The sequence below is a fragment of the Podarcis raffonei genome, chromosome 6 (genome assembly GCF_027172205.1).
Source record: "Podarcis raffonei isolate rPodRaf1 chromosome 6, rPodRaf1.pri, whole genome shotgun sequence".
Taxonomy (NCBI): domain Eukaryota; kingdom Metazoa; phylum Chordata; class Lepidosauria; order Squamata; family Lacertidae; genus Podarcis; species Podarcis raffonei.
In genome coordinates this window covers 31,131,251-31,142,677 of record NC_070607.1, presented here as the reverse complement: position 1 = coordinate 31,142,677, position 11,427 = coordinate 31,131,251, and the positions used below count along the sequence as shown (strand labels likewise).

The window sequence follows — 11,427 nt, the reverse complement described above, 5'->3', positions numbered from 1 at the left end:
CTCAGGCCAGGTGGGGCTCGCTAGCTCTGGGAGGAAGTGTGTGATTCTTCAGCTGGAGTAGGCCCAGCACAGGTGAGGATCACCTGCCTCGTCAAGCCCAGATGCTGCAGTCAGCATGCAAAGTACAAAGGGGGAGCAGAAATGAGGTGCTGGTTCTGCTCAACTGCCCATGTTGATGCACCTTGGCTTGGATGCTCCTGGACCTTTACGGGACTGTGCTTTGGGTTTGACTCTGGTCTGTATCCTGACTGCTGGACCTTCAGACTTGGCGACTTAGATTCACCCTGGACTGTTGTTTCCTGGACTTTGCTTGTGTGACTTGGCCCCCGGACTTAGACTAAGACAACTTTTTTGCTGCCAGGGGTTGAGGACAGTACTGCTTTGCTCCCCGGTGTTCCAAACCATCACACCAACACTTTACTTTCTCTGTAGAATGAGTATTTCTCTAGGCACACACTTTTTTTTTTAAAGAAAGTAAAATCTGATGTGATAATTTGACTTTGTTCACCTTTTTGTCCCTACTCCTGTCATGGGCAGATCTGAGAAAATGTTCCTGACTCTTTCACAGTGCTATATTCCCTAATATCAAGCAAGGCCATGTTCCTCTGAACCCGCCCTAGTTTCTGGAAATGATTCACCATCTGGAAACCGCTGTTTTCGTTTATCAAGCCCTCTAACATGCCATCTTTTAGGCAAGGGCAAGTAACATGGCAGTTTTCTTGACCCTGCACTGGAAAAACAGAGCTGAAATGCAAGTTGCTTTAGACAGAGAGGTGCCATGTGGCAGTTTTCCCACGAGTCCATAACCAATTATGTGTTCTTTCCTCATGATGGCCACCATCTTCTGCTCATGAAGCTACTTTTCATTGGCATCTCCATGGCCAGCGTTAACACGTGACCTGACTCTGTCTGTATTATAAAACAGAGGTGAGCAGCCTATGCTTCTTGGCCTAATTTCGTGAGGCCGCCCCCAACCCAATGATATGTGGGCAGCAAGTTGGGGGGTGAGGGAAAGGGTGGCAGAGAGAAAGAAATGTAGGTATTAATATAAACCATGCTTCTTTTAAACAGCTACGATTTAATATTTGGCTATGCTGACAGAGGCAAAACGTTCAAGAGATTTGGCAGAACTCCTGTGGATGATTTGCAAACTACCTCCTGTCATTTCTGCACGTTGTCACCTATACCTTATGTGTCACATTCAATTCCTTAACCCGTTTTCTCATCTGGAAAACCAATTCTTTCTAAGGGGAAAAATAATCCACTAGACAATTACATTTCCAAAACCATTCTTCATAGTTTCTGCGAGAAAATGCCACGTCAGAGGATTTCTTCCACAACACAATGCAGCGCACCTCTTTGCACAAATACACTGCTTTATAAGATTTAAAGAGGATGTTGTTGGCAACAGCGTCGTTCTGGAAGATGTCTGCTTTCTCAATTAGTCAGTAGATATTTTGCATGATTCCAACGACATTGCAAATATCTACCTGCCCCGGGGAGAAACCAGAAAGCTCAAGACACACACAAAAAAGACAATAAGACATTAACCACTGTTGGCTGTTTTTATTACAAGGCTCCAGTTAGAAACTGTATGTCAGACCTCATGGTTTTGAATAATTTACCCAGTGGATTGTCGTCACTTAAGCTAAGAGATCTCAGCATGCCCTTACTGGGGGGAAATAAAATTACACATTTCTCATCATTCTCTTAACATTACAAAATACGCCAGAAAGTACACCAGATTTTGGCTTGTACCGGTTTCTCTTTAGGTAGAATCATAGAACTGTAGAACTGGAAGGGACCCCGTGGGTCATCTAGCCCAACCCTCTGGAATCAAAGAATCAGGAACCAAGTAAGCAATGGGAAGTGCCATATTTAGTAATTAACCACTTCCCTCTCTCCCAGTCCTTTTAGTTTATCCTGACAACACATGTGAAGACAAACAAGAGGCTTTACATAAATGTTTCCAGTCCAAAAGCATCATGACTATGAAATAATGTTACTGTAATAGGTTCCCCCCAAATCAATTCAACTGCGAAGAGCAATCCTATACTCAGCCGTACACCAAGACAAAAGAGATACCCCTCTGCTATGCCAGCAGAGCGGCCACCATATCCAATGCATGATCAGCCCAGGAGAGGCCAGGGAGAGAAATGGAGTAGGAAATACAAAAAGGCAGACAAAATAAGACCCACAAGCATCCCTGGAAACACTGCTGAAACCCACCACTCAGGTAGGGTGCTGGCAATGGGATCTGTGGAGGGAGCCAATCCTTACAGGCTATTTGTGAGGTCTCAGTTCAATTGGCTGGCATCCAGAGTACCCTGGATCAGAGGGACCGTTCTCCAACACCAGAGATGGTCACCCTGGCTGCTCCAGGCATGGAGGAACCATTGCTCTGAGCCATCCCCCTCACCTCCGCCCATGCAGATGACAATCCCGAGTCCTTGCCACTCCCTTTCTATATGGCTATTCTCCTTCCCGCCCTGACCCCCATCTCCTGCTCCTCCCTTCCCTCCAACCAGTTATTTCCTCCAGAAGCTCTCTTTCCCTAGCAGCCTGTGTCTGGTTCTTTCCTTGGCCCAATGGCTTGTCTGTGCCCCCTTTTCCCAGGGTGTGTGGCCTGCCTAGTCGGTAAAAGAAGCATCCCTTCTTTTACGGTGTGCTTCCCTACAGAGCCAGGTGAGGACGATTTGGAACCTTCATCTCGCCTGTGTAGCAAGTCTCCTCTGCTACAATGAGTTGCTGTTTGCGAATAAATTGAAGTTCTCCCAACTCCTCCTGCGTCCTGGCCCATCGCAAGGTTTCCTCACACACCGAGTACCTTTCCCAAACCCATGGGATGCTCTACAACCAGCTTCCCATACAGGTGAGGCAGGATAGGTAATGGGCCCCTTGGGTGCAGTTCTTCCTGTGGCTTTTGCGCGCCTTTGTGAACCGCTAACAGCCCTCTGCTTACCCAACCTGGATTGGCCGTACTGCTCCAGCTCACACAACCTGAAAAGAGGTCCAGCACCTGTTTTCCTGTCTCATACTGAGGCAGCAAGGGAACACTACCCACGGTCTGTTTCCCCTTCGCCCTGCTATGAGTGACGTGATAACGGGGTTCCTTGCAAAACACCTTGGGTGGGGTGGTGGTGAGTCTGGAAACATTATAGACTTTTTTTCACCTATAGCTAAGTGTGTGGGACCTCCAGACTTTTCCCATCCCCACGCTAAGGGGAGTGTGTGAAGGTGAGAAAAATTATGGGGGGCAGTTGCAGCAGTTACAGTTTGCATCATGTGCTCCCCCTTCCCTGGCTTGCCTGCGTGAGTCCCAAGGAGCAGAGTGGAGTTTGGTGTTTGTGTCCAGTGCCCCAAGGCGAGTGACCTATCAGGGTTCGAAGCAGAGAAGAGCTAGCAAGGCGCTCAGCACCCTACGAGTGCTCTGGGGACAGGCTGTTTGCCAAGTGTTCCCTTTGTGGGTGAACTGTCTGTTTCCCCTCAACAAAGCTCCCCATTTTGGGATGTTAACTATGTGTGACTTGAGGCCAGAGAGCTATTGTTTGAATTGTGGGCTTCCTAGGTCCGGTCGATAGGCTGGCGGTGCTGTGCTGTGAAATGGACGCCGAGTTACACCCAATCTAGGACTCCAGAGTTTGTCAACATGGCACTCTCTGGACTGTGGGAAGTGTCAGGGTGCAGCTCAGCTTCCACTGTAGGCTGATGTACCTACATGAGAAAGGGTAGATAGAGAGGAAAGCTTCCTAGACTGTCCACCTTGTGCTGACGGATTAATCTTCCTTCAGTGTTAGGAGGATAATCTTAGGTTTGCTGATGTCACATCCTACCTTCCTTGTCTCCATGCCCCCTCTTAGAGCAGGTGTACTTGGAGCACTCTCTCTCTCTCTCTCTCTCTCTCTCTCTCTCTCTCTCTCTCTTTCCTGTTGGCTCAGTGCATCTCCACCTTAGTTAGAGCTTTCCTACCAACGTGAATCCCCAAAAATAAACATTAGCTTTCCTATGCTCCTAGACCCAGAGTCTCTCTGTGATTGTATGCAGGGTAGAATGTGCTGCTCTCACAGGGATTCCGAATTCAACTCAACGTCTGCTGAGCATTCCACTCCAAAGTAATACAGGTGTTGTTGTTAACAACCCTCACCATCCTTTGACCATTTTGGGCTGTACTGGCTGGGACTTCTAGGAAATGGGAGTCCAACAACAATCTGGAGAGTACCGCATTGGCTCCCCTTGCTATACTTTGCCATGGTTCTCAATATGGGAGCAGCTAGTTTTCCATTGTCCGCCTTCCATTAAAGCCAATGAGAGAGAAACTCCCTCCGCTGAGTCTGTGGCTGACATGTGTTGCACTGTCGAAAGGAGTGTGGCAGTGGATTAAAGGAGTATATGATATAATGCTAAGTGTGCTCGCCCCCCTGAGCTGCCCATGCCCTGGCCACATCTTCTTCGCCAGTGAAATTACTCCATCAGTTCTGCCAACATATGAGGAGAGTTCGGCTGGTGTATCCGCCTGGCCAAGGGTGTATTTGGCGTTCCACCAGCATTTGGGGACGTCTTCCAGATCCTAAAGCTCCTTAAGCTGATGGATCTTTCGTATAGGATTGCGTCCTTATAGTGACTCCACAGTAAGAAACCTACCAAGATCTGGGCATTCGTATCTCTCTGTAAACATTTTGAGAAGGTTTATTACATTTCCAGAAAGGTTAAGTGTTTACAGCAGGTTTTTGTGCTACATTTTTATATACTGTAATAAATATATAACAGTGCCAGGGTTCAGTTCCATCGCACATTTGAAATTGAGAAGAAAAAAATAAAATAAATTGCCCATTATATATAACAACATTCCCTTTCGCTTCTTCATGAGTGGTCGTATCTAGGTGTAAACAAAACAGAGCGAGTCATTCCAGATGAGCTACATCCAAAACCGGTGGAGGGTTTCATGATGAACTGCAAAGGCCCTGGCAGTGAGTACCTGAAAGAAAGGAAGGAAAGCACGAGAATTCAACAAATATATTCATTTCAGTAACATGAAATCACTGAACAAGGGCACAACCCAGTAGAGGGATGTGTGCTGGTTCATTATAAGAACACCTGCAGCATTGGTTAAATAATACCTTCATTTATTAGCTGGCTAAAATAAAGGTGTTAAGTTACTGGCCCTGTCATTTTTAGGCACATCTAAGGGTAGAACGGTACCACATCCAAGCATGTGGAGATGAAGAGGTGTGGTGGGCACACGCTAGGTAGAATCCAATCATCTGTTTTTTAAAAAACAAAACAAAACACAGAAGTTGATTTCCTGCTTCCCACCCTGGTGTGACCCTGATTTGGCAGCCTCTGCAACATGAGCACCTTGTCTTCAACTGTGAAGTGCTACTCCATCTAAAGTCTTTGTAGACATCGCCAGGACATCGAATGCAGAAGAAGCAGTGGCTATTTAGGAAAGTGAACTGGGCCTGGAATGCAAGCACAGGCAACGACCGATTTAGGCATGTCCAGAATGGAGCCTTCAGCAAAATGAGGATTGCCTGTCTGTACTGAGCAGAGTGAATGTATATTTACCCTGGAGAAAATGGCCCTCCAGATGTTTCTCAACTGGCATGCTTGATGAGGCTGTTGGAAGTGGTAGTTCAGCAGTATCTGGAGGGCCAAATGTTATCCGTACCTGATTTATACCATGCCCCCTGTACATAACATGGTTCGTCTGTGTGTTCCCCCTTTCCTGCTATATCTATATTTATGATCTACTGCAATTTCTTATTTCAAGGAGTTCAGGGTGGCATACATAGGGCCTACCCACGCTCCCCCACCCCATTTTATCCTCATTAGGAGGATAGGTAGGTGAATATGATTTAATAGAGTTGGAAGGGGCCATGACAGTCACTTACTCCAACCCCCTGCAATGCAGGAATCTTTTGCCCAACATGAGGATCAAACCCATGACCTTGAGATTAAGAGTCTTGTGCTCTACTGATGGCGAGATCTACTAGGATACCAAGTAGGCTTCAGGGCCAAGAGGAGATGTAAACTGAGGTCTCCCCAATCTATAACCAAAGCTCTTGCTACTATATAATTCTGCTTCTGTAGGAGGCACATAATGCCCTCGAGTCAAGGGGTTTAAGGGTACAGTCAAATGCTATACTTCCAATGATCCTAAGAGGACTCTAGCATGCCTACCTTTATCTGAGAGGAGCCCCAAATCCTGCATTTGCCGTATTGCCTTCATACCGCTGAAGAGATCATTGAAGGATAGAGCAGAACCAAATCTTTTTTCAACAAAGTTGCATAATTTAAAACATTGGTGTGTGTTTTTGGGTGGGTGTGTTTTGTTTTGTTTTTTTTTTTTTGCATTGCATTGCATTCATTTTAATGTAAAGTTTACTTTACATTTGAAAAACTAGGTATTTGAAACTCAAAGAAGTCCTGGCCATTTTTTTATGATTTGCAGTTGCAAGGTTATGAACATTGTTGATCTAAATTGCATTCAATTAAATTTTGTCTCCATGCTGACATAGCAACACAGGGCAATGTGTATGTAACTATTATAAATAACTATTATACCTAAAAACTATTATACCAATCTGGGGAAAGAGGGGAGGATTTTTTACGTTTCACAAACCTCCTTCAACACAGAGGACTAGAAGAATGTTTACTTCTGCTGCAATCCTATACCCGCTTATTGGGGAATAAGTCAATGAGGCTAACTTCTGAAAAGACAGATATAGAATTCAGCTGTTAAATCTCTCCCTGCTGTGCTAATTTCCTAAGTATAAGGAATTTCAAATATGGCTAAGCATTCAAGTGGGCATTCTTCCCACCTGCTTTGAAGTTGTACAATCCCAAGAGGGATGTACCACCACATGCTTCTTCTCAACAGGTAGGTCTTTTTTCAGTCGAGGAGAATGGAGAAGAAAATTCGAGTGGAGATAAGTCAGGAAATTTGGGAGACGGGTGAAGGCTTCAAAGTGTTAATCACTTTGGAGAAGGGAAGGTGGGAAATGGGACATTGATGAGTTGAGATCAAAGGGGAGATTTTTTAAAACAACAACAACATTGTAGTGCAATGTATTTGTTGCCTACAGAACCAAGTCATTCCACACCTGTCATCTAGGGGCATCCTCCACACTTAAGTGTGATAGACTCGCATGCAGCCGCGCATATGCACGGAACCAGGAAATGATTAAATAATTCCATCCAAAACTGGAAATGGGGAAAGAGACCTGGAGAGTCTTTGTGCCTCATAAGGAGACCCTCCCCAGAGCCTGAAGAGGACATCTATGAAGGGGGAGGAAGCCCCAAAGAGACCTGAGGCACAATGGGGCTTCCCCGCCCCCACTGCTCAGCCTCCCCGCCTAACAGATGGCGAGGCAGCGCAGCAGCAGAAGTCGCCGATGCAATTTCCACGCATCCTCCAGCCCCCTGCCAGCCCCAGAGCTTCAATTCTAGTTGTGGATATTTTTGGATACAGTCTTTTGGGTATGGATTGAAGAGAGAGCGACGGAGAGGACGTTTAGAGGGTGCTCCCCACTTTTTGCGATTTCACTTAGACACGTGGGGGCCCGGAAGTGGGGTGATGCCTGTACACCGCAGCAAGAGCCAGTCTCACCAAGTATTGCAAAGATGCATTCCTAGCAGTGTGAGAATGTTGGTGCCCATGCCATGAGCGCTGCCCGCTTGAAAAGGCCTCCTCTGGACCCTTCTGCACTTGGGAAATGCTAATCATACCTGCCAGTTTCAATACCTTGAAGACAGGAGCAGCTTCTAGGAATCCACCTGGCACTTACAACCCCCCCCCCCTTTTTTTTTGAACAGGGAATGCTGAAAATATACTCCCCTCCAAGTCACATATCTCTCACGTGGAATTCACCTTTCCACCCCTGCGCTCAAACCACAAATTGTGGTTTCTGCGAAAAGACCATCTTTAACCCCAGCTACTGCACTCAGTGTGCCTGTCCTTGTGTAGTGTCCAGCATCACTTAGGACAAGAGACACAAGACTTCCATCTGCACCAAATGCCTGCACAATTTTTGTACTGCTTTCTGAAGTTTAAAAAACAACCACCCTCTGCCACATCAGCCATATCTATATTGATCATCCACCCATCCCTCTTCCAATTCAAGAACCATTCCTCCAGTTTTGTCACACGCTGAAATGCTTAACTCTCTTCTCTAATTTTATATAAAGGGGCAACCAGGCTTCTGTTGCCCTTTATCTTGCTGCAGCAACAACAGGATCAGGTCGAGCGAGGGCAAAGAACTAAGGATCAAGCAGTTCCCGTTACGAAAATAAACAAATGCCCGCACAAAGCCCTACAAGCCAGAAACGCCATTAACACATTTAGGTACATTAGACTAAACCGGACTGTTATTTAATGAAGTTGTGACATAACCACCACCTCATTATCATGATTTTAGCAAATTGCTAATTTGCCATTCATCAATGACTACTCTGATTTATTTGCTTAAAAAGCAGGCAATAAGCAGAAGGGGAACTGGAATAAAATCCTACAAACAATAATTTATCACACATTGTCTAATGATCACCCTTTAATCTATTTCCCATTACGGATGTACTATAATTACGGGCAGTTATTAGATAAATGCGCCAAAAGTACATAAAAATAACACCTACACTAAGTGGAAGCTGCGTGACGAGCAATGCATTATGCTAGAATTGATTGCCACCACCGCACATAAATAGAGCCCACTGTTAGAAAAGGGTTACATCATGGAATGGGAGCCCTATTGATGAATGAATACTGAGCACACTCTGAAACAGTCGCAATGATTAATCCTACAAAATTACTGGGCAGCGCCGTGAGACTGTATGATGAAGTCAAGCCATTGCTTCCCAAGGCCTCTCGCGAATTTAATGCAAACAAAGACCCCGTTCTAGTGGGACGTTGTGCATGTTCAGGGTTTCCTTCCTACCACACCAAATCCAACGAAGTGTGTAAAATGGCAGTGTTACTGACTCAGGGTGCATTCAAAGACCATTAAATAGTCAATGGAAAGACCGTATTCTTTCTAATGTCACTAGGTTAGGGAGGAATTCTAAGTTACACCAAAAGTGTGTGTGTGAGTGGGGGGAGCTCTGTAAAAAGTTGAAAAATAAAAGGGAGGGTGTTTTTAAGAAATCACACTGTCCTTACGAATGAAACAACCCTCTCTGTGGGATTTTAGCAGGCAGAGTTCAATACAAGAGGTATCTTCATGCTTTTTGTGAATAGATGACGGTTAGCTACAGTGCGTAAGGCTGATCTGTTTGATCCGAGCACATAATTTCCATTAAAATAATTCCTTTTTACATTAATGATGAAAAGCAAGAACAATCTTTGGTCACAGCTGATCAAAATTAGATTACTTCTCTACTGTGATAGCATATTAATACCACACATGTTTTGTTTTGCCGCAGCAGAGTTCTCTCTGCCCTACCAAATACTTCTCTCTCTTTTTTCCAGCTGGAATTAATTTACTTCCACACTGGTGGAAAGAATTACACGATAAAACAGCAAGCAAACTTCGGATACCCGAGGAACAGGTCTGACACCTATTGTCTCGAATAATGCTAAAGCAGCCAGCTCAGCCTTAAAAAGGTTTTCGAAATTCTAACTCTGCAAATAGATGCAATCTGTAGGAATTGCAGGTATCGGTTACCTACAGGAATTAAAATGGCTGCCCTTAATGCTCCCAAATAGCCTGGGCAAAGGTATTAAGCAGCATAAGCCATAACACTCCATGTCAATGCCTTTAGGTCACAACCACTGGTTAACCAGCGTTCCAGATGTCAAAAGGCTGAACTTCCCTTCAAAGCAGAAGCACTTTTATAGCTCCATGTTGATTCACTCCACCCCTGCTCAAAAACAGCGGACTTAAGAGCCGCCACACATAATGGGTGGTAGCCAACTAACATGTCCGGTCAGCTCAAGGATTTATGCTTGTGCAACAAAACTTTCCTCCCCTTGTCTCGTCCCCACCCCCACCCCACCCGTGCACACTCTGCACTTCCCCCCATCTGCTTCAGATGGTTGGGGAAACCCTGGAACAGATTTAAAGCATATACACCTGAAAGTGTACACTCATCAAATGTGCACGCTATATTATAGGCATCCCTACAGGCCGCTGTGGTTACAACTGCCTACTGACTTTATGTGCAGTGTCTTGTAACATGGCCCTCAGCTGAACTGAACGGGTTGGAGAAAAGGGATTCTAAAAGTAAAAATGAAAAAGGCACCACACTTGGCATAAGAAAGACAAAGGGGAGTTCCTCAGGAGCAAGCCTAAACTCTGCTCCACTAAAGATTTTCATTAGTCCTTGTAGGCCAAAGGTGGCTCATGTAATCCGCAAAGAGCACCAAGTTAGGAAGCATCTTTGAAGAGAGGGATCAAGATGCATAAATAAGGACAAGAATGGAGATGTTGTGCAGAATAAATTAGACGATCCCATGAGCTGAAATAAGAGAAATGGATTAATACGACAGTGCAAAGCGTAGCTCGGTGCAGGAGGGAGCCTGTGCCATTCTTAAAAGCCAGCTCTTCAGGCACTGCAAAAATGTTTTCTCTGCAAATTTTTTCACAAGATTTATATACCGCTTGGACTGTAATAAAACCTCAAAGCAGTTTTAGGAGAGGCCACTCGAGGACAGAGCAGAACGTTCACCCTGTGCCTGCACACACATGTGTCATTTGCACCAGCACAGATGGTCGGGTAGAAATTAAACTGGAGTCAAACTTATGCAGAGTGGTAGAGCAGTATGAAGTTCAGCAAAAACAAAACAAAAAAACCTTCCTGAATTACATGTGAAGAACCCTGCATTTCGAAACCCTTAGATCAGGCATGGCCAAATTTGGCCCTGCACATGTTTTGGGACTACAATTCCCATCATCCCCGACCACTGGTCCTGTTAGCTAGGGATGATGGGAGTTGTAGTCCCAAAACATCTGGAGGGCCAAGTTTGGCCATGCTTGCCTTAGATGAACAAAAAGAAGGTACCTTATCCAGAGACAAACCACCGAGCCATATAGCCAAATCCTGTCTCTTTCAACAACCAGTAGCAATCCAACACTCTCTTTTCACTGACGATGTCAAGACCTTATTATGCAAAAAAATGCCTAGCACCAAAAAATGACAGCCCATTTCCCAAATGCTCATTCGTCCACGAGACACACACTTCCACACCAAATCTGATTTTTGCCATTTCAAGTTTACGATCAGCGAGACCTAAATTTGTCTTTTTGTGTAGTTTTGTTGTGCATGGGAAAATAGGAGGTGGGGAGAGAAAGTAGACACATACTTTCCTATGCCCACTTGAAAAGCAATTTGGAAAATGCACCTAGAAGACTATCTATTTTCCCTTCAATAAGAGCAGAGGCAGCCACGCTAGAATCCAGTCTTGAGATCTGAGAGTCGACAAGCGACGATTAA

General features: G+C 45.1%; 1 protein-coding gene across 4 annotated transcripts in view; it reads right to left on the bottom strand.

Moving 5' to 3' along the window:
* Window positions 1–4,662: 4,662 nt before the first annotated feature.
* The window catches only part of TTLL7 (tubulin tyrosine ligase like 7), a 72,339-nt gene continuing 65,574 nt past the window's right edge, over window positions 4,663–11,427 (bottom strand). For all 4 annotated transcript variants that reach the window (XM_053391925.1, XM_053391924.1, XM_053391926.1 and 1 more), the window contains one exon: window positions 4,663–4,975. In XM_053391925.1, coding sequence (XP_053247900.1) covers window positions 4,861–4,975 — 115 coding nt within the window. In that variant the 3' untranslated portion in view covers window positions 4,663–4,860. The remainder of the gene's footprint in view (window positions 4,976–11,427) is intronic.